General features: G+C 34.6%; 1 protein-coding gene across 3 annotated transcripts in view; it reads left to right on the top strand.

Moving 5' to 3' along the window:
- SEMA3D (semaphorin 3D) overlaps positions 1-24,512 on the top strand; it is a 256,333-nt gene that overhangs the window by 222,267 nt on the left and 9,554 nt on the right. For all 3 annotated transcript variants that reach the window (XM_027838813.1, XM_027838812.1, XM_027838814.1), the window contains exons 12-17: positions 3,289-3,511; positions 5,023-5,111; positions 6,709-6,750; positions 8,251-8,408; positions 12,084-12,148; positions 16,063-16,202. In XM_027838813.1, the coding sequence (XP_027694614.1) occupies positions 3,289-3,511; positions 5,023-5,111; positions 6,709-6,750; positions 8,251-8,408; positions 12,084-12,148; positions 16,063-16,202 (717 nt within the window). The remainder of the gene's footprint in view (positions 1-3,288; positions 3,512-5,022; positions 5,112-6,708; positions 6,751-8,250; positions 8,409-12,083; positions 12,149-16,062; positions 16,203-24,512) is intronic.

Here is a 24,512-nt window from a genome sequence, read left to right as displayed (position 1 = left end):
ATCTAGGAGTTGTTTTGGTTTTAGTATTATAAAAGCACAACTTTTTAAATTGTATTTTCCTTTACCTTTCTTTCGCTGGTGCAGAATTTTTCTACTAATGCAAATAAACTTCTTGTCTTGAACCGAGAGTCTTAGATAGTTGCCTAGGACAGTCAGAGGTTGTTACTTTCCCATGATCCTGCAGTTTAATATGTGTCAGGGTCAAAACTTGAATCCCAGATAGATTTGTGTTACTCCAAGTTTATCTGGACATCGACTATATATTCTAATTTTTTTTTAACCTGGCAGTAAGTTACAAAGCATTGAAATGTTGCATTAAATTCTTTTTCATTACAGCCATGAGGTTGCCTTTTGATAAAACTTCACCTATCTATCTATCTATCTATCTATCTATCTATCCATCTATCTATCTATCTATCTATCTATATCTGTCTGTCTGTCTGTCTGTCTGTCTATCCACATAGATATATGGAAATTCAAGTGCAGAAGCATGTCAATAACAACACGAAACTTGTTTTTTAAAAAATAACCTGGGGACCTAGATCTTTTTTTTTCCTTCTTCATATGTGCTCACCAGACAGTTTTACAAATAAGCTGACTGTGTACTACTCACATAATAGAATTTCTGAGATTCCAGGAAGATCTTTTCTAACATCATTCCTACATTATTTTGTCTAAGATTCCACCAAGACAAAACGGAAACCACTTTTTGGTCTTCCAGAACTTCATATCAAAGTCAAAATATCTCATAGGAAAGATAATACTTTAAGCTAATATTACTTTACTTTGGGGCAGCTAGGTGGTGTAGTGCGTAGAGCACCAGACCTGGATTCTGAAAGATCTGCATTCAAATCTGGCTTCAGACACTTACTAGCAGTGTGACCCTGGGCAAGTCACTGAAGCCCTGTTTCCCTCAGTTCCTTATCTGTGAAAAATAGAGACACACTGGAGAAGGAAATAGCAAACCACTCTGCTATCTTTGCCAAGAAAACCTCACAGGGTCACATAGAATCAGATACAACTGAACAACTGAAAAAACAACTTTGTGAGAAATTAATTTATAAAATTGCTCCCAATCTTAAAATAGCTAGCCAGAATTAAGGTTCTATGGAAATGAGGCTAAGAATAGTGTCCTGGAAGAATGGTAGTAGGAAAACAAGGAACAATAAGGAAATCATCTGGGTGGGATGACCACTTTCAGATTTTGTGTGAAAGTGGTCCTGTGTATAGATGCTTCATTAAGTATCTTAGTTTATTTCTCAGATAATCATGGAATCACTATATTTGGTCTTTGGATAAGTCAGTTAACCTTTCTAAGCCTCAATTTCCTCATCTACAAAATGAAGTAGTGGGTCTCTCCTGAAATAAAAACCACCCGACTACTTGCCAGTGGAATTGTAGAGAGGATTTGTGGGAAGGTACAAAATTGAACTAGATAGATGCCAAGTTTACTTCCAGTCCTGAGATTCCATGATTCTGACTGGGTGATCCCTAAATTCCTTTCCAAGCTTATAGGCTATATCAGAAGTTAAATGATCTTTCTTTCTGATTAGAACTTGATCTATGATAAAGTATCTGTCCCTGTGACTATTACTAGTCAGTAGGCCTTATCTGTAGAGAGTCATTGTAGAGAGTCAAGAGCAACACTTTCTATGTGCATACTTCACAAACTCTTTGCTTGTTTTGTCTTTGATCACCACAACCACCTTATTAGATAGGGAGCACTTTTTCTGAGACTCAGAAGGGTGAGTTATTTGCCAGCAGTCACATAGCTGTAAATAAAAGTTGCTATGTCAGGCCTCAAATTCTGGCTCCAAATCAATGACTTTTTTTCCCCTCATACCTTTTTTGAACACTGTAGTAAAAATTCCTTCAATAAAGCACCCAGGTGTCTAGAGACATAAGGTCATTTGAAAAGATTTGAGAAAATTGACTATGTAAGTCACACATTTAAAGCTGTTTTTTTAAAGGAAATTAAAAATTAAAAGAAAAAGAAAATATTTATGGTAAGATTGGGAAAGAGAGCTAAAAAGAGAGAAGAAGCAAGAAGTGTGTGAGTTTGGGTGGGGGGGAGGGAGAGCAGCACAACTCTTTGCACATTTGTGATCTCAGAAACACAGTAGATAGACTTAAATCCCCCTTCAACATTAGGAAAATAAACCAAAAACAAAACTATCCTCTACCTCTCCTGCACTGTCTAATGTTTCCTTCTAGATCAAAACAACTAAATACACCTTCTCCGTGAGTACATGCAAACTTATATACACGCATGTATGTATATGTGTGTATATTGTATATATATATTATATATAATATATATACACATTTGCATACATGGCTATATATATATATATATATATATATATACACATACCTAGTGTGATCAGAGTAGATACAAATTTAGATCTATTTGAAGGGTAAAAGTTGGATATATTGTGTTCATTCACTATGGATACATTTAGAAGTTGCCAAACTTCTCAATTGCCTCAATAATGATTATTTTAAGGTTTTAGAAACCTCACTGGCTGGTAGTGATGCAGTTTAGGGGTTCAGGGGTGCTGGGTCCCCAAAATCACAACATGTGGGTTCTGCCCAAAAGAATTCGACCCACTCCTTCTTTCAGCCAAAGAAAAGGTTTATTAGAACATTGTCATATTGGGCAGACTCTTAAGGAGTCTGAACATCAATAAACTACAGTGGCTAGATTATAAGAATCTGAGCAGTGGCTAGATTTTAGGAATCTAAGCAGTGGCTAGATTTTAGGAATCTGAGCAGTGGCTAGATTTTAAGAATCTGAGCAGTGACTAGTTTTTAAGAATCTCAGCAGTGACTAGATTTTAAGAATTTAAGCAGTGGCTAGATTTTAGGAATCTGAGCATCTTAATGGAGACAAGATGGACCTTATATACAAAAAGCCTGTGGGAGGGATCTAGGAGTGGCCAGTATGCTGGGGTGAACAGAAGTCCTGAGACCTGGACCTCGTGGCCAAGGGAGAATGGAGCCTAGCTAGGATTAAGGGTGGGAAATGGCCAGGGACCATAGGGAGGTAAAACAATGGAAGGCCAGGCTAGTTTAACAGAATTGGGAGATTGGGTATAGCCACAATGAAAGGCCAGGTGATGGAATTATAGCCTCAGGGGAACACCAGAGATTTGGCCATGTGGGAAAGTCCTGAGTTTTTCCTTTCTGGGGCCCAGATCCCAACCCCATCAGTAGTAAATATGATTTTTATACCATGTAAACTATATTACTGAGGGAAGTTAATACCTTTTCCCCCTTTCTTTTCAGTGTCCAAGCAGAACATATGATCCATTGATTAAGTCAACCAGAGATTTTCCAGATGATGTCATTAGCTTTATAAAACGGCATCCTGTGATGTATAAATCTGTGTACCCTGTGGCTGGTGGACCTACTTTTACTAGAATTAATGTGGATTACAGATTGACACAAATTGTGGTGGATCATGTTATCGCAGAAGATGGCCAATATGATGTAATGTTTCTAGGAACAGGTAAGTTGGAAGTTTCATTTTACTGTCTTTAAAAAGACCATAAATCATAAAAAAAAAAAGTTAAGAAAATTTTCCTTGGTCTGAAATACCTCTAACGAGCATTACCCTATTTCTCATTTGACCTAAAAGGACTGTGAAAAACATTCAGTATGACATGGTAGGAATTTCATACCAGTTGTTAAATTCATCTTCATCCTCAGAACTTCAACGTGTGTGTCTGATTAATTATTAATTTGAATGAGATGTGGCAAATATGATGTACATACTGGAAATGTTGCCTATATAGTGGATGTTTATGAGTTTAGAGAATTCAAATATCGGTCCGAAAAAGTGTAGATTGAAAGGTTGAATCTGACAACAGAATAGATTTAAAGCACTTAATTCAAACATCAATAAATTCCAGTTAAATGTATTTTGGCTCAGAAAAAAATAAAATAAAGAAAAAAATATGGAAATAAAATTAGAGAAGGCTCAGATTAGAATATGTTTTCTAAAGAAATGAATTTTCAGGATAACTCGATTGAAAAGTCTAATAAATTTTATATTTGAATTTAAATTAACAGAAGGTATATATAAAGTCAGGTTACATGAAAATCTGATTCTTTAAACCTCACTCCCAAGAGTTTAATATTCCAAAATATTCTAGAACCACCAGGTGGAGCTACATAGTATTAACTTAGACAGTTACAGTAATAGGAAATTCCCTGTACTGGAAACATGTCTTTTTCCTAGCAGCAGAAAATGCACTTAGCTTAAGTGAATTGCAGTTATACATTCTATTACCTCCAAAGTAGACTCTAATACAAAGAGAAGGTACAGTGATAAAGTGGGTAGAACGTTGGATTTGGCCTGAAAGAACCCGGGTTCAAAATCCAACTCTGATTTTTCCTACCTATGTGAACTTGGTCAATTCACTTGAGCATCTGAAAATGAAGAGTGTGGCACAGATGGCCTCTTTGGAGGACTCTGGCTCCAAACCTCTGATCCATTTTCCACTTTGTTAGCATAATTGTCTTTGAATTTTTGTGCAATGATCATGGTTTAGAATAAAGATTATAAGAGAAACAATCCTGAGTTTTGTCTTTAAAAAGAGTGAAGAATAAATATTACATTTTAAAAGCATTTGTCAATTCTTATATGGTGGTCACATTAACGAATACATCCTGAGAGGCATTATTCTGTGTTCTATCCTTTATGGTGTATATGAGAAAAGTTCAAGTTTCTCAAACATAGTATGTACAATCATATTGTCAAGAATGCTGAAAGTACCATGTCTTTCAACATTCCCTGCAAGTGTGTATTATTTTTGGGAACAACAGAAAACTTCCAATACCTTGGCAGGAAAACTATTACATACATCATTTCTCATATATTCTATTTATTTTTGTCTAGATTCTTTGAAGATATTTAAAGAAAAGTTATGTAAGCAGTAGGAAGACTTAGAAATGTGTTAATACTTAAGATAGAAGGTGGAAACAAAGGAGGTTCGTAATTGATATATTTTCTTTTAGATGTTGGAACTGTACTAAAAGTTGTCAGCATTGCAAAGGAGAAGTGGGATATGGAAGAGGTAGTGCTGGAGGAGTTGCAAGTATTCAAGGTAAGATCCAAATTCATAAGACCTATGGACACTGTCATCCATTCTCTCTTCCCACCCAAACAGGTGGCTAGGGGAGACTCTGAAACATTTCTCCCTCCCTGCAAAGAAAACTTATGGGAGCCAATTATAATTAATACTGAGAAAAGGGCTATCTTTCCTGTGTGCCATACCATTGAATCAGGAGCTTCTAGGAATCCCTCTTTTTGTTGCATTCTTTAAGAATACAGTCAAGGCCAGAAGTTTCATGTCAGATTAAAGCCTAAAACCTCTTTAACTTTCCAGATGTTCTCCTAAAATATAAATTTTACTTTTGCATTTTTCTTAATTGAAATGGAGTAAATTATAGGAAGATTTGCAAATCATTCATCCCCTTGTTCCTGGGGGGAGGGTGGGGGAGGGGGGATATATATATCTGACTCTTTGTGATCCTGTGGACCATAAAATACCAGGCCCTTCTGTTTTCTACTATCTTCCAAAGTTACATATACATATATACATATATACATATATATGGATAGATGGATGTATATGTGTACACATATATGTATGTTAATACATATGTGTACAAATGTGAAGACTAAGTTATAACAGCATTAACGTATACTTCACTTATTCTTCCAAACACAGTAGGCTGTCGTATATCTTTAGGAATGCTATAATTTCAGTATTGTTGACCCTTACTAGAGTAGTGATGCTGAATCTTAAAAACCAATTCTAAATTGTGTCTGTGTTATTGTTAGTTCCACCTGATTATTAATTTATTTTTCTCTTAAGGAAAGATTAAAAATAGATTTATCTGATTTTCTTACACTGAGGGACTACATAAGAGCAAATCCTTAGAAATATACCATTCTTTCATCATCTAAATGTGTTTGCTATTCTTCTTTGAACCTATAGTGCTTTCTGTGGATGTGTTTATTTTTTTTAAAGTGGCTGTTTCCACATAAACCTTTAACACTTCAAGAAAGGACCAAACCCTCTTCTGTGAAGGGCTTAAATTAATTAACATGTTGAGTTCCAAAGGACCAGGTTTATATTTTGATAATAGCAGTGGTGAAAAAGTTATTAAGTCTTTGACTTGTTATCTTGCCTCAACCAAAAATCTAAAATCTTTAAGTGGTTCCTAAGAGGTCATAAATGTCATTTATGACCATTTGCTAAAGGAGACCTATAGGAAATGAAATATAATAAGATGGCTAAACTTGAAAAGTTTAATAAGTAATTATGAGGATATTTGTTTATACAATATTAAAAATGTGATAAACACTTAAAGAAAGTAGATTTGGAGGAGAAAAGTCTTCAAGAAAGTGGTAAAAATTTTAAAAAGTTAAATGTTTTCTTATGTAATTACAGTAAAATAGTTTTACTTACAGGATATTTTTTAAAATAGCATTCTAATAGTAAAAGCTGTACATACTAAGGGAGCAAAAACTCCCTGAAACATTTAGCCAATCTCTGCTTTTCCGTGTTAGTGGATTAACTGGATTTTGAAGTTTAGTCCATTAATTAATAGGTATTTGATGTCATATTGATTAGTTAAAAGTAGGGGGAAACATAGTAGTAAGTATCTTCATCAATTCCTACCTTCTTTTTTCAGAATCCATCATTAATCTTGAATATGGAGATATCTTTGAAGCAAGTAAGTTCTATGTTTATTTTATTGAGGAGATAAGATGTTTTCTAAGCAAAGACTGATTTTTGGGATTACTGAGATACCTTTGCACATAGTAGGGAATGAATTTTGATTGAATTAAATGAGGGTAAAAAATCAGTGCATTTGAAAGTGATGAACAAGATTTTACTATATAATGTCTTTCTCTTTTATCCAATTATAAACCATTGTTTACCCCAATTTTAGTAGAAATCCTACATTTTACAAATAGGAAAAAAAAAACCCAAAATTTCCTCTCCCTTGAAATGAAGGCCTTGAAAATTCCTTAGTCAGGGTCTCACTGACCTAGGAAGGGGTCAGTGACAATCCCTGACTCCACAGGGATTATCTTATGATCTTTGAAACCCAGTACTTACTGCCTACTTCTCTGGAATGTTACACTAGGCCTTAGTTGATTCAAGTGAGGCAAAATAATTTTAACTACTCTTACTCTAGTCTCTTCAATGATCATAATCTTATATGATCTAGGGTCAGAGTTAGCATAATGCTAGTGTGGTCTTGACCTGTCTTAAGCAGGTCCAAAACAAAGGAATGCTAGTATTAAGTGTCACATTGATTGTTTCTCCAGACCCTGACTTTAAGATCATACCAGAGAGGGAAAGTGGTCCCACTAGCTCAAGAAAATCATCACACACGTGTGCCTGTGACACACCTGTGCCACCACACACACATATACCACTAATCACGTAGGCAATTAGCCACCACCCGCCTGTGATAGTTTTGTAATGCAACTGTGATGGGTATGGCAGTGCCAATTTCTAAGATAATTAACCCAGATTAAAGCATTCTATATTTATAAAGAATAAGTATGTTAATTTACACAACTCACAGAAGCCAAATCAATATTTTATTTCTCAGATTCCTCAACCTCCTTGAAGGTTTCCATTTGTATCTGATATTCTGCAGCCTCAGCCCAGAAATTTGGCAGCCTCTTATTATACAATACCCAAGAGACAGCAACACTCCAATAGCTGATGAAGTGATTTGTTAATTCCATGGGCAAAGTTTATGAAGCTCTTTGTGATCCTTTTACATGGAAGTAACCATGTAAGGGAAAAGATACTTCTCATCATTAAATTTTCCTATGGCATCTGCACTTGATATAACCTACCAATGTACATTTTCAACTATCAAGGAAAAATTTGACATCTTAATTCTTCCAGTCTAGCAGCTGGTTTTTGACCTTCTTAAATTTCTGCCAATGTTACATTATTTCTACAGAATGCTGTCCCTGTACTACCATAGACATCCTGCCAACCACCCGGTCTGCCAGAGTTGAAAGTGATTGACTGTTTTTTTCACTCTTCCTTGTGTTTCTTCACAAGTGTTTTATAATGGGCAGGAAGCCCTATGAACCAGAGCAATGTTTAGGCCAATGAGTGTGGTATTTTGGGGGGTGGAAAAAGGAAAATTCTTAAGAATGGTCTGAAAGATGCTTCTAATTCATTTGCTTTGCCTGATTTTCAGCAACAATTGTACATTGGTTCCCGAGATGGATTGGTTCAGCTCTCTCTGCACAGATGTGATACTTATGGGAAGGCCTGTGCAGACTGTTGCCTTGCCAGAGATCCCTACTGTGCTTGGGATGGAAATGCATGTTCTCGATATGCACCAACTTCCAAAAGGTAAGAGATTTAAAAGGTACATTTAAACTCCCTGTTCATGAGTAGCAACTTCCAAAATTCTGGACTTATTTTCTTAGAGATCAGATATAGGTGAAGTATAGCATATACCAATGGTGCAATTTAAAATATAAATCTATATCTATACACACATATATCTTTATACTATATATAATTACATATGTGTTATATATAGGGGTTGCATATATATGTATATATGTGTGTGTATACACATACATATGCTCTTTTAGGTTTTTGCTTAAAATGGACTAACAATTTTAAAGCAGCACACTTTGAAATAGTGAGATGTAAAGTTACACTTCAATAAAATAATTCTGACAATTCTGCATTTTGTATACTTTTTTTCACTATGTAGTTAACAATGAAAATCATGTGTTTCTTTTAACATCTTTCAGAATACATACAGTACATATATTCATAAAAACTTTCTAAATGTTGACATCTTTACAAATATATACGTATACACATATACATACATACACACATTTCATCACATGTGTATACACATGAAATAATAAAATAGTCATTTACATTTAAGGACTAAATATTTAAAACTCCTTTTTGTACCTGGGGAGAATGCTATCAAATATCTTTTGATGTGTATTGAGTTTGCCTTTGTAAATTTATTTGTTTGTTTGTTTGATCATTAATTTGTAATTATCCACTGTTCTGGAAACCCTCAATTTATTTAGAAGATGTTAGTTTTCTTTCTTTCTCTCTGTCCCTTCCTTGCTTTCTTCCTTCTTTCTTTCCTTTTTTCCTAGATCTTTCTATCTTGACCAAGCAAGAAAAGCAACATTTACTCTTAGGTCCAATCTCAATCCCAATTAATTTGGGAACTCTGAGCTGTATCCTTTCCTACCTAGGGTAGGTTGCCCCTCTCTAGGTAATATGGAGGCCCTACCACCACTCTTTGAGACTTATCAGATTGATGTTCAAGTCAGTGCAAATATCCTATAACCTCTTGGCTTAGCCAACTGCAACTTAGAACTCTTGAGCTCAAGAGATTGTCAGCACCAGCCTCCTCAGTTGCTAGGATTAAAAGTGTATACCACCATACCTAGAAAAAAGAAAGTTAACTTTTTGCTTAATGAAAAGGCAAAGGCTATTTTCTTTAAAGTCCATTTTTAAAATTTAATAGGGCAGCTAGGTGGCACAGTGGATAGAGCACCGGCCCTGAAGTCAGGAGGACCTGAGTTCAAATCTGGCCTCAGACCAAACACTTGACACTTATTAGCTGTGTGACCCTGGGCAAGTCACTTAACCCCAATTGCCTAAAATATATATATATATATATATATATATATATATATATATATAATCAATTTAAGAGATCTGTTCAAATTTTGTAAAATGACCTAAAAGTCATAAGTAGGAGCTATTTTGTGAGCAAAATTTGTAGGAATTGTTTATGACTTTTAAACTTTTCATGTATTTTTAATTTTTTTTAACTGTCCATTGGAGAGTGGGGTTACCACCATTTGTCCATGTTTTCCTGGGCAGCAACAAAGCAATAGTAATAAAGAGGACAAGAACAGAGTCCTTAAAGGATAGTTTTTTTTTCATTTAATCTCTGATCTTAAATATCCAAATTTAATGAGGCTGGGTAGTTATTCCAATTAAGAGATGAAGGTAGATATGTAAACAAAATTTGTCACAGTTAGTAGGAAAACATACAATTCTTATAGTTTTCCAGAAGTAGAAGAACAAGAACGCTTGTTAGCCAGTAACGAATGATGAATTGATCATAACTTACAAAAGACAAGGCTTAAAAACATTCTTGATTTTATGCACTTTTTACTAGTCCATGAAATTTTTCCTTCCAGTTTTTCCTAAGACTGTTATCATTTCATTATGATTTTTTGACCTCCCCAACATCGTGTCCGTAGTAAGTAAATTGTAACATGTTTGAGTCTTGGCCAAGGATTGCAATCCAATCAATGCCATCCTTGTGAAGGATCCAGGATTTTGCAGAAAGTTGAATTATGGCAACTGAGATATATATGGTCTCAGGGTAGAGTTTGGGGCTTGGAATCTGTTATAAATGGATTTAAAATCTTGCTTCTGACATTGACTGTCTGGGTGATCTTGTAAATCATTTAACATTTTTGAGCCTCAGTTTCCTCATCTGTCTACCTTACAAGATAGTTGTGAAGTTCAAAAGAAAAAAAAAATAAGCTACTTTGCAAACTCTGAAGCACTAAATAAATATCAGCTATTATTACTGCTACTACTATTAGAGGAGGGGAGAATAGTGAATAAACATTTGTGTGGAATTAACTATGTGCCAGACACCATGCTGAGCATAATAAAAATTGTCTTATTTTGATTCTTACTACACCCCTGGGAGGTAGGTGCTATTATTATCTCCATTTTATAGTCAAGAGAACTGAGGCAAATAGAGATTAAGTGACTTGCCCAGAGTCACCAGCTAGAAAATGTCTCAGGCCAGATTTGGTCTCAGGTCTTCCTGACTTAAGGTCCAGTACTGCATCTATTGTACCACCTAGTTGTTTCTTACTACTAATAGCCTAGCATTTTTATATGTTTGCAAAGTTCTTTGCATATAGTATCTCATTTGATTTTCAAGGCAACCCTCTGAGGCAGGTGCTATCATCACCCCTATTTTATGGACGAAGAGCTTGAGAGATTGAATGATCCACTCAGTATTACATAGTTAATAAGTGTCTGAGGTGGGAATTCAACTCAGGTCTTCCTAATTCAGGCTCTATCCTATCTATCCATCTAACTCCATCCACTGTGCCACCTAGTAGCCTATTATTATCATTACCACAGCTCCTCCTTCTCCTTTTTTTCTTCTTCCTGTTTCTTCTCCTCCTATTATTACTCTACTACTAGTACTACTTACTACTACTACTACTACTACTACTACTACTACTACTGCTGCTACTACTATTACTACTACTACTACTGCTACTACTATTACTACTACTACTTACTACTACTACTACTGCTACTACTATTACTACTACTACTACTACTACTACTACTTACTACTACTACTACTGCTACTACTATTACTACTACTACTACTACTACTACTACTACTTACTGCAACTACTACTGCTGCTACTGTTAGTGCTACTGCTGCTACTATACTCTAAAGTGGAAAGATGTTCTTTCATTTGTTTAAAATAAATGTAGATGGGTATTTATCCCCTTACCTCCTTGATGAAAATTTCAAACAGAGGTTATTATCAAATCTAGTTCAGAAGAAGAAATGAGATCATTGCATATGTAAATAATTGTTCAGTCAAATCTAATGCTCTCAAAGGGATCCCTTTCCCTCTGAACATGTCTTCAACATGTAGTTCCATGAAAATATAGAGAGGCAGATTTGTTTTCTTATATTTGTTTTATAATGTAGTTACCTTTATAGTCACAACTGACATAATCTAGGTAGACAAAGAAAAAAACAAGGAAGCATGTAACAATGATATGGAAAACCATTTTGTATTAGTTTGTATTCAAAAGTGGAAGTCTAGTTTTTCTGAGACACGACCATCTATATTCAAGTTTTAACAGGTGGCAGCAGCCCCGTTCTGTATTTCTGTCTCCTCTGCATTAGACATGGTTGTGTTCTAAGTCTAATTAGTTATTACTGAATTTTTTAATATTTTAATTCACTTTTCATAGGCGAGCTAGGCGGCAAGATGTAAAATATGGGGACCCCATTACTCAATGCTGGGACATAGAAGACAGTAAGTTTCTTATATTTACTCATTAATAAAACTTTTTTGTGGTTTTCTCCCTTTAAACCCTAAGCATGCATTTTCTATTCATTTTTATTCTGAAACATAGAAAATCAGTTTCTAAAATATTCTTCTATACATTACTGTACAGTAATATGTTTTACACAAAGTATGTTCCTAAAAAGACATACTAATTAAAGTCAAATCATACATGAAATGTACTCACAAAGCTAAATTTGTAAAGATATTAGATAAAGAGGTAAAGCGTCTTCTAAGCTATAAAGCACTTAGGAGTGTAACTTATTTTAAGAAGGAGATATTCTAGTGAATCACTTTGCAAAGTAAAGAATCATATAGTAATCATTCTTTATATATCTGTTCTGTATTCTTTAATTTTTTTCCTCTATCAGCTTTTCCTATACTGTGCCAATTTGCACTTAAAAGATTTGAAGTTTTGTGGTTAGACATAATTACACGTATCCCCGAAACTAACAGGACTGAGAAAACTTAGAGGACGAAACAAAAGAGTAAAAACAAAGCTTTGGACAAGGTCTTAGAAACATGGCTTCGGAAGGCCTGATAGCTCTTGGATCATCATTCAGTCGACATTTTTCAAACGTGTGATATACACAACACTTCCAGCAGTGTTTTGAGGGCTATGAGTTCCTACTTTCTTAATGTAGCTCTAAACCCACATGTGCACATATGGTTGTTACAAACCTTTCACTTGAATGTTAGACTATTTAGTCAGAGAGGAAAGTTAAAAAATAACCCAAAGGATGTCACAAGGTGAGTATAATTAATTCAATTAGTGAACATGTATTAAACATTTCCTACATATTTTCTGCTAGGCGCTGAGTATATAGAAAGATGGAAAGTGATAATATACTTTTTACTTTGAAGGAGTTGCACTTTAGTGATTTATGAAACACATATACAGATAATTATAATGCATGTTAGCACAATTAAGTGAATAGGAGAGATTCAGTGGAGCAGTATATGAATTTGGAAGGAGTAATAATTTCTAGCCAAGGGAATCAGATAAGGCTTCATGGAAGGGGTGGCACCTAAGTTGGGCCTTTAAGGTAAAATGTTTTCAGCATGTTAGACAGGGGAAGAATTGTCCCAGTCATCAGGTGGGGAGGGGGATGTACAAAAAGTGGGATCCAATGGAAAAGACTGTATTTCAAGAGGGAAGGGATGGTCAGTAGAATGAAAAAGCAGCAGATATATAAAGAAGAATGAGGTCTGAGAATAGACTATTGAACATCGCTGGTCATCTTGGAGAGAGCAGTTTGTATAGAGTAATAGGGAGGGAGGCAGGATTACAGTGGAATGTGGGAGTAACTTTATGGTGAAGAAATGGAAACAGAATGCAGACAACTTTTTTTTCCCTATAAGTTGGGCACCCAAGAGGAGACAGGGGACAACACAATAACTTGAGGGAGAAATGCCATTCCTACTTCATAACTGTAATTTAGGCTATCTTAAGTCCCCAAGCAAGATTTTAAAATAAAATGTAGTGATTATATATTTTCTTTAAAGGGAAATAGTTTAAGCATGTTGCTGTGCAAAAAGTATTTTTTTTCATGTCTGAGAAAGAAAAAGCTCACTGAAAATTACTTTTAAATTAAATTAAGTTTATTAACTTATAGTTTATCCTAGTTTAATATCAAATGCAACTTATACCATTATGAGCTAGGAAGAAATCAGATAGTCTATCTATATGCAGATGCTATGTGTAAGATAGAGACATGGCAAGGGTTATGTCATTAAGAACGGAGTTAAATTCTGGGCTATCTTTAAATCAAAATGAATATGTACACTAGGATACTAGTTACATTGACTGAATTAACAAAGGGAATTTAGTCAAGCAATTGATCATTTCAAGCAAACAATTGGTTTGACAGAATTTTCTACTCACAAAATTTTCCACTAAGTTGAATCAGTTGATGAAATAAATTTAATTTAATCCTTCTTTGCATCCTTGAGTCTGCCATATGACAACCAAAACAGATCATTAGAATATTTCTTCACTTTATCATAATTAGTGTAATCCTTTGGATCTTATAACACCCTATTCCCACAGGGCTTCAGTGATTACTGTATTGTCTCTTCATGTTTTTGATTATCTTTCTCTTTTCCATCATAAATGGCATCATGAGACTCAAGAAACATTTTTATAACTATAGAAAATGTAGAATATGATATTTTGTTGACTGTGACAGACTACAGCTTTCAAATAGAAGCTATGCATTGGGAGCTGGAAAAGGAGTAATTTATAGGTACATATCATAGGTTTGAAAACAACAATAAATTGATGAAAAAGAAAAGAAACCCATTGCAAGAAATAACCCAATGGATTTTTACACATACGTGAGGATTTCTCAATAATTCTGTATGCTGAATGTTCTTGTCCATTCTTAGTTCCATAGTCTTCTGCCTAATGTTCTAAGTAGGCTACTTTGCTGAATAAACATCTGAAAATTTTACTCAAAAAGTATATGTATATATTCAGGCCCATCTGGTCCAGCAGCAGTCTTTTTCTATTTGATCAAATGAAAGCTCTAGATCTGAGATCACACATGGGACACAGGCTTTGGCTAGTTGGGAATGAATGTATTACAGATGGTACAATTGATTTAAGAGAATAAGGTGTCTCATACACCACTCAGAAAGTTTCCCATTAACTGCTTCATGCACGTGCACTTAGAAGAGACAGTTTTGAAGAATACATCCATCTTTTTTTTTCTTACTAAAATCAAAATAGAAAGATAGGTAAGAAGGTAAGGCCCATTTTCTGAGTATTGAAACACATATATGGTTCTAAATATTTCTATCTAATGATTAAAATTTTGCCAAATAAGCACTGTCTTAGTTTTTACATGCTTTTAAGTTATAAACATTATTAATTATTTTGATAGCTTTTATCATTAAACCACATGGACCTTTCTCTCTTTAAATATTTAGCATATTTTCAGCTAGGTGTTAGAGTGTGGGACCTGAAGTCAGGAAGGCCTAGGTTCAAACATGGCCTCAATCACTTACTATCTGTGTTATCCTTGGCAAATCACATAATGTCTGTCTGTCTCATTTCCTCACCTATAAAATGAGGATGATAATAGTGTCTACCATCTCAGGTTCTTATAAGCATAAAATAAGAAAATATTTGTAATGTTTTATGCAAACCTTAACAGTCATATAAATTCTATCTGTTATTATTATTCTCACAGGACTGACTAGAAAGCTAAAAGGCTACTGGTATGAATTATTTCTATTTTTGCTCATTTTAGAGGAAAAAATGAAAGGGTTTTTTTTAAGTTTTACTTAACTGAGAGAAGAAAGTTTGTTTTTTCAAGTACAGGAACCCTTTCTATCTTGACAGTATTTTAAAAATTATTTCTTTTTACATTTTCAAGTAACAAATTTTTTTTAAAGTAATCTTTCCCTCCCACTACCACCCTGCCTTTTAGAGCCAATTAAAAAAAAAATCCTTGGATAGATATCTATGTAGTTTAGCAAAGCAAATTCCCATGTTACCCAAGTCTGAAAAATGTGTCTGTTGCATTTTAAGTTCATCATTTGGCATGTTTTATCCTCATTTTTTTTGTGGTTTGTCATTGTACCAATAAGAATTCTAAAGTTGTTTAGTGTAGTTTTTCTCAGTAATATTATTGACAGTATTTTATTTTAAACATTTAAGCATTTGGTAAAAATAATAATAAATTATTTGGAAATGCTGACATAGAATTTTTAAAATCAGTCCATTAGAGAGTTGATATTAAATAAAATGTGAAATTCCCTTTTCTTTAATAATACATTATGATTCTTTCCCTCATAGCATCTGTTCTAAATCAGTCCATTTTCCCATTGCTTTAAAAATCAGGTCAAGGTTAATCTCCTATACCATGTTTGCTTTCCAGGCATTAGTCATGAAACTGCTGATGAAAAGGTGATTTTTGGCATTGAATTTAATTCAACCTTTCTGGAATGTATTCCTAAATCCCAGCAAGCATCTATTAAGTGGTATATCCAGCGATCTGGAGAAGAGCATCGAGAGGAGGTAAGTTATAGTCACCAAGGAAAGGAATATTCACCCTGAGCACAATATTATCAGAATATTTTTTAAATCTCCAAGATACAGGTTATTACTATATGGGAAATGTGTTTCTTTTAGAATCAAATGGTATTCTAACTTCCCTCGAGGTAAGAACTCATTTTGTAATAATGAAAATTTTATATTGTTTCAAAATTAAAATGGGCTTATTTCATTATTTTTATCAAATATTTTCAAGATTGTACTTTCAAATTCAAGAAATACTTTCAAATAATTTCAAAATGGAATTTGAAGGTGAGTATTTCATAGAGAACCTTTTACCCTTTTTCATTCCCATAGATTTTTCAAGACAGTGTCTCTGCCTGTTTTGGAAGACAAAAATTTAAAAAAATGCAGTGGTTTTTGTTTGTTTTTGTTTTTGTTTTTGTTTTTTAAAAAAAAAAAAACAGAACAAAACACAGTAACACTAATGGACCACCAAAATATAGTTTGTCCTTGAGTTAGATAGTCTTCAGATTGTAGGGAAAAGTGCAACCAAAATGTAGAATGGCTAGAAACATTCGCCCTTGATAGAACAGTCACCACCATAACCACCCTATCCCAGCTTCACCTTCCTCACCCTCTCAATCAAAACAACAAAATGAGCGTATATATGTTATCTATTCATTCTGACATGTATGTTACAAGAAAAAATTAACAGAATCAAAAGCAAAATAAACATGATCTTTGTTTCCTTTACCTCATTCTCTTTAGACAATGTCACAGAATAAAATGAGGCTTCCTTAACAAAGAGTTGTTAGGCACTTTGAACTCTAGAATGGTCACTTTGCAGAAGACCTAAATGGCAACAGACACATATCTTCAACTCAATATATTTAAAACTGAACTCTTTATCTTTCCCCAAAAATCTTCCCGTTCAGTGTCTTAGGGTCATTACCTGAGGATTATTATAGACTTCTCCCCATTCTCTCTCACCCCACATAACCAGTCACTTCCAAATCTTACCATTCTACCTTCACAGAATCTTTTGCATCTGACTCCCTCTCTCCATTCATATATCCAGCATCTTAGTTCAGGCCGTTCTCATCTCTTCCTTAGCTTATTGCATCAGCCTCCTGATTAACCTCCCAAACTTAAGTCTCCCACCATTTCAGTCCATCCTACATGCTGTTGCCAAATTAAATTTCATTCAGAGCAGATCTGACCACATGGCTCTCCTATTCAGCCAATTCTAGTGGTTTTGCCTTTAGAATAAAATAAAAACTCTTCTATTTAGGATTTCAAAGGCCTACTAATGCTGGTGCCATTGTACCTTTCAACCTCCTGGTTACTGTTCTCCCAAATATGACAGTAAACCTGACCTTCTCCATTCTGCATACATGGAACTTCATCATTTATCTCTGAGCCTTCAAACTACCCATCCACCCTTCTTGGAATGCACTCCTGCCTCACCTCTGGCTTATAGAGGCACTTTCTTTAAAATAGAATTAAAACATCATCTTCTGCATGAAACCTTTCCTCATCCCCAGTCAACTAGGGCCATTCCTCCCAAGCTTCCTTGTATTTAACTACTTTGCATGTATACATGTGTGTATGTGTATGGAGGTGTGTATGTATGTATGTGTATATATATTTATAATTTTATATATTACATATTAATAAACATGTTTAAATATATTTATGTGTACACATGCATATACGTACACACATATATACACACATACATATATTTATTTATTCACCTTATAGTTATGTTGAAATGTAAACACATTACTAGTAGGGGTCACTTCATTCTTTGTACTTGTATCCCGAGTATCTAGCACAGTGTCTGGGCAAGTGACTTGCTATTAGGCTCTTGTCAAAAATTTGTTGTCTGATGGATTGGGTTACATAGGCCACAGCATATTACCAATGATGACTTATTTGAAAGGGAGAAATTTTGAAGGGGTGGCAGTGGAGAGGAAGGAGTGGGAACATCAAGAGTTATGCAATAAGGAATAGGAAACCCAAAGGCACCAACAGGAGGAGAAGGTAGAACTGAGCTGTGACAGCAAAGGGAGACATTGGCCATTGGCCCTATTGTCATCAGTGTCATGCTACCAGTTATCCTCATTTCCTTAAGGATCAAGGGAAATTCCAAGCAAAGGCCTGCCCATTCTCCAAGTTCCCCTCCAGGTGTCTGTCAATAAACACTGTAATATACTCTGGTGACTCTTGACCTAAATGATTCTGGTAACCTGAATTTTGCTTCAACCTCAAAGGAGTGTTAGGTTAAATACAGACAAATAGAAATATGGATTAAAGCAGATTGTAAAACATGGAGTCTCAGAGAAATAATTTTGAATGTACTCCTAACTTTTTGTTTATTATAAACTTCCTGTAACAGCAGAGGAAGGAACTATGTGGATCCTTAGGTACCTAGGCTTAAAATGAAATAATTATTGTAACAAAGTGTTGAAATATTACAGATCTTGTCTAGTAGTATATTTGAAAAGTTCATCAGAAATATTTAAAATGGAAGTTTTCTTAATGAGTTATTTATTATCAAATTTATGAGGGAGTTAGTATCACAATTGTCCTATATGTTAATAATATAAGCATGAGTTTAGTTCTGCTAATATACATGAAGATTTTCCTTCTTATAAAATTAGCCACTGGTATGTTTAAAACAATGGGATAATTTCTGCTGCAGATATCCCACTTTTATTGGCCCTCCCCTGCCTCTACATATTGCTTTTCTGGATTTGCTGGCATTAATGGATCTCCTTTTGAATTTATCACAGCACCATGCCAAAAGCAGATACAGGAAACACAAAAGGCAGAAATTCTATTCAATAGTAAAAATGGAATTTGTCTTAAGATACTAATGTGAACAGCACAGTGAACTTGTTTTAAGGAGCCCATTATCATTAATGTATGCACTCCTTTTCAAATACAGCTCCATCCATGGTGAAGTGATTCCTTCATCTCCAATTAGAACTAAATTTAAAATAACATATATTTATTGACTTAATTGCTGTGTGCAAGGCAGTGCCAGGGGTGTAGAGATAAATGTGTGATTTCTTCTCTCAAGGAGAATACAAGCTAGGAGGAAGGAAGGAGTATTTCTCAAAAGTAATACCCAAATAACAGGCAATGCAAGGCAGGCTATAATCTGTCAGAAGTACAATCATATTTATGGTTAAGAGAGGTATCATGTAGGAAGATCAGGAAAGTCTTAATAAATGGAAGTGGAATTTGAACAGGGTTTTGAAGAGTAAGTAGGATTTGGACAAGTAAAGATGGAATTTCTGAAAGAAGGGATAGTACAAGTCATGGACTTATAAAATGAAGAGGCATATAGAAAGAGTCAGAGAAAAACAGGATAGCTTTGAAAGTTTCATAATGACTTCATTAGATACTTTAAAAGAAAAGCATGCTCTACAGAATAGGGATGAACAGTTTTCCTCTTCCACAGTATTTGGATATTTCACGTAACAATACTGTCCTGTTTCACAATATATGTGGAAATGCTCATTTTATTTTGTATTTAAGTTCAGAACAAATTTTTAAATGAAAAAGAAAGGGAAAAAATCAAGAGGAATGTTCAGAAATACCAAATAATCTTATTTGGTCAGGAGACATAGTTAGGTATAAAACAGGAAACACAGGTTGGAGGCAATGCATGAAGGACTCTGATTGTCAGGCTAAAGAATTAGAATTAATTTGGTAAGCAGTTAGGAGGCATTGATGTTTTTAAGTAGATTTCTTTATTAGGAAGATAAATCAATCTTCCTTGGATAGCTTGACAAGGGAGAGATTATAGATAGGGAGCCTAGTTAGGAGTCTATTACCATTCTCCAGAGGGGACATGATAAGAATTAAAATTGGAATAGTGATCATGGGAATGAAAGGAAATGAGATATAAATGAAAGATATTAAAAAGAATTAGCCAGATTTAGTGACTGATGAATATCAGGGATGAGAAGGAGAGAGTCAACATTACAGCCCTCTAGAAATGAGGATTCCATTAATAAAAATAGAAAAATCAGGAAGAAGAGCTAGTTTTGAACATGAAGAGTTTGGCTTGGAACATGTTGAGTTGGAGGATCCTGCAGGGCATCAAGTCAGATTCCCAAGAGGAAGTTTGAAGGATACAACTGAATATCCGGATAGAAATTGGATTTGGAGACAGCTCCTTGAGTAATTTTAATGAAGTTGAAGAGCTTAGAGTGGTTAACATCATCAAAGGTGAAAAGACCAGAAGAGAAGAAAAGAGGGACTAAGGACAGAACTTCTGAGAATGCCTCTATTTAGGTGGTAGAGAACGCTCCAGTCATGCCAAGGAGAAACTGTTTTCAACAATAACAGTCAGTCAGGATCTTAACACTCCTCTAATCCAAACTCCTACTAAGTACCTCAATCCCCTCTTCAGTATCCTGAACTGGTGGCCATCAATATTGTCAAATGGGGAAGAGAGCTCTAAGTTGATGAGAATTGAGAAGAGGATTTGGAGTGTTGGGAAAATCTTTGCCAACCTTCAGTGTGATGGAAATCAATGCAAGAAATCACGTTTTGTGTATGTTCATATGCATGCATATATGGGTACATTTAGATACCTCTCTCTCGTTCTATGTCTCTGTCTCTGTCTCTGTCTCTCTTTCTCTCTGTCTCTCTCTTTTTCCAAAAAAGATGTATTAGATCAAAGATTTCTGAACTTAAAAAAATTTAGATTTTACTTTAGCTATTTTTTTATAGTTACCTTACTTTTAAAGGAGATAAAACCAATGTGGTTTCAAGTTTATTGTTAATATAGATATGTAAACTTTCAGTTCAAGTAAAATATTTCATTAAAATTAATCTTTTTAAAAAAACTGACTTCTAAAAAAAGTGTGTCCCTTGTGTACTTTGCCTACTTAACATTTTTAAAATTACAAATTTACATGATCTTTTTTCCTTTTCTTGTCCATAATTTACCTGATTATCTTACATCCTTTTGGGGAAGAAATTTTTATTAATACAAATGTTTTATTAATGCAAATTCCTTTTTTTATTTATTTGTAGTGGAATTTTTAAAATCACTTCACACAGTGAAGATGGTATTATGTTCTGTAAATTTAAATGCAACTTCAACTGTGTTTTTATGGCATTGCATTTTAAAGTACCAGAGCTGTAATGTTTCAGCAGATCATTTATACAAAGTGATGCTTTGTCTAGGACCTGCAATACTGTTTCCTGAGGGTAGGAAAAGGGCAAAATCCAGACTAGATTGGAAGCATTTGGCCCAGCAGGACATACTCTCCTTCTTGCTCAGAAGGTCACAGTTCAGAATCTTACTTCCACTTAGAATGGTTTCTGGGAGAGGAGAGGATCTCCTGTAGCACAGAAGCTGTCACCAGCCTGTCCTGCTGCCAGTGGGAGGATGCTTCCTTACTGAGTTACTTCATAGTCTGGTGTGATTAAGTTCATGAGTCAATTATCTAGTGACTTGCTCTTGATGCTGTTTTTGTAATTGATGATGTTAATGTTTCTCACTGGTGGGTTAGTCAGCCAGTCCCAAGTGTCATTCCCTCTGAGCTGCCCCCTCCACCTCCGCCCTGCCCTAGACTTTTGTGAACTGGGAGTAAAAACTACTCCCCCTACATCATTTGCCCTTTAAGTATAATATGGACAAGTTTCCTATAGTCAGTCATAAATTCCTATGTTTAATATCATTATCATCATCATCATCATCATGTCTTTTACTTCTTTCAATTATAAAATGTGCAAAGCATATGCTTCTGAGAAGGATTTAAAACATCTTTAAATATGTCCCTTCTTTATTAACTATTTACTCCTTTGTGATACTTGTATAAATCATCCTTATCCACTCTCCTGTAAAAATCTTTACTCCTTTTCAACACACACTCATATATAATTTCATCTGTTTTTCATTGTTTACTAAATAAATTTTAAAATTCTGTAGATGCTTAATAGAAATGTATGGGGATACAATAGTTCCATGTATCTGTCTCCATTTTGTTTTCATTCTTCAGTTAACTAGCTCTCTTCTATGTTTAATTCCATTTATTTCCTGGTACTTTTTCATGTGTTAGTTAATGAAAGAAGATGTCCTTTAAAGGTATAATCTCAGGTGTAATATTTTAGCTGTGAGAGAACTGACAAATGAATTATCTGTAAAGGAATTACCATTAGTCAGCCATTAACATGAACAGAAGTCACTGACCTTTACCTGATGTCCTGGCACTTATATATATATATATATATCCTCTGTCTTCCCATTTGAAAAAAAATGCCTTTCACTGGGGATCTACATTTAATAATTTGAAATATATCATATTCTCTTTTCTTACATTAGGTAAATGGATATACCATGCTTTTTTGAAGCATGGTTTTGATTTGTAGGTCTCAGCGATTTTTACTTATCACTTCTAAAGTGGAGAAAATTCCATGAGTTTAAATCATTGACCAGAGATTGCATTATCTCTTTGCAGAGGAGTTGCATTTTCTAAATTGACTGTGCTGACATTTCACTGGAGACATACAGTGTGCATAATGCATCCTATTTCAATGCAGAATAAAAGCAGCAAGTGACATAAGAATGTAGACTAGGCAAATGTTAATCAACTACCTAATTTCTGGACTTGCAGATTGCCTACCTTCAAATTGCTAAAATCCTGTGATAATCTAATTTATCAATTTTGAATGCATCCTGTTGGAGCTGCTTTTTCATTATAATGCATAGTTTTGAAATTTATGGAAAGAATAAAACCACATCTAACATCAATGAAATGATCTGTACTACCTAAACAGCAAATCCAGAAAGCTTGAAATTTAATAAAATGTGTTTTACATCTGCAGGTCAGACACTAAAGGACAAATTAAGCATTCGAGAGCAAAAGGTTAAAGATCTAGTACCAACTAATGAAATGCCAGGTGTTTATGAAACTTTCTGTCCTATGGGGACAAAAGTATAGAGGAAAGGCAGGAAAACTACTAAACCTGTGAGTAAAACAACATAAACAGGATGCAAAAAGAGAACAGGAAAAAAAATAATAATGAAGTGTTGTACAATATGTGTGGAATCACTCATAATTTCCTCCTGTCAAGATTAAAAAAAAAAAAAAGATCAGTGGAACAGAGGTGTAATGGCTTCTATACATTAGGAAATGTGACTTAAGAAAACCATTATTAAGAATCTTAGTCATTAAAAGCAAAAGTAGATATGAATTAGAATAATACATTTAGGTGCCTAGTTTCCCTGCAAGTCCTTGTTGATTGACAAAAATGACAATTTTGGAATATCCCTCACTCCCCACCCCCAAGTAATATGGCAGTAGTCTCCAATGTTAGTAATATTTCACTCTTTTTTTTTTCCAAAAAGTTTTGGCCACCTAACTCCTCAAATATACCATGTGTTAGAAAAAAAAAAATGAGGGGGCAGCCATCACATAGGAGAATGAGTCCTAGATGAGGGACATTTTTGTTTGCTTGTTTTTTTGTTTCTGTTTTTGTTTTTGTTTTTTTGGTGAGACAATCCGAGTTAAGTGACTTACCCCGGGTCACACAGCTAGTAAATGTGAAGTGTCTGAGGCCGAATTTGAAGATGAGGGACTTTTTAATGAACTTTATGCCATATAAAACTTCATCTGTAGAGTGGGAATCATAATTCCTGCCCTACATATATAACAAGTTTCTTAGAAAAGTCAATGATATAATGTGTGTAAAAATACATTTGTAAGCTATAAAGTACAACAGTAATGTAACAATAATAGAATGGTGATGATGAGGAGGAGGAGGAGGATGATAATGGTTGGACAATTACCCCCTTAATGATAAAGAGGAAGATAAATGAATCATCTGAGGACAAAAGGGGGGTTAAGAAGACACTCTAAGTTGGGAAATTATTGTGATTTAACCTTATTCAAAAAAGGGGAAAAAACTCAAGTCTGTGAGTTTGCTTAGGGGAAAGCCTTTCTAGAGTGTTTAAAATGTGGCTTTAATTTTGTTTTGTGTTTGGCCAGCATGGCATATTGGACTGGGAGTCAGAAAGAACTGGGTTTTACGTCCTACTTATCATTCTGACTGACTGTGACTTGGCAAGCCGGTCTCTCAGTGTCTAAGCAGCTTTGTAAACCTAAATGTTGTATAAAAGTTGCTGATCTGCATTGATTCCCTGGGAGCCCATTATAAGGATGAAATCACAGGTCTTGTTTAAAAATAATATTTTGACCTTAAAAACCTATCTGGTAGTTAATGTAGGCTCCTAGAGAAGAGGGGCTGTCTCACTTGTTTATTTACATTCCTACTATTGCCTCTGTCAAAGCCTAGAAGACA

The sequence above is a fragment of the Vombatus ursinus genome, unplaced genomic scaffold (assembly GCF_900497805.2).
Source record: "Vombatus ursinus unplaced genomic scaffold, bare-nosed wombat genome assembly UNPS02014830.1, whole genome shotgun sequence".
NCBI classification, from domain to species: domain Eukaryota; kingdom Metazoa; phylum Chordata; class Mammalia; order Diprotodontia; family Vombatidae; genus Vombatus; species Vombatus ursinus.
Note: the sequence above shows the minus strand (reverse complement) of the source record. Positions and strands in the feature narration are given on the sequence as shown.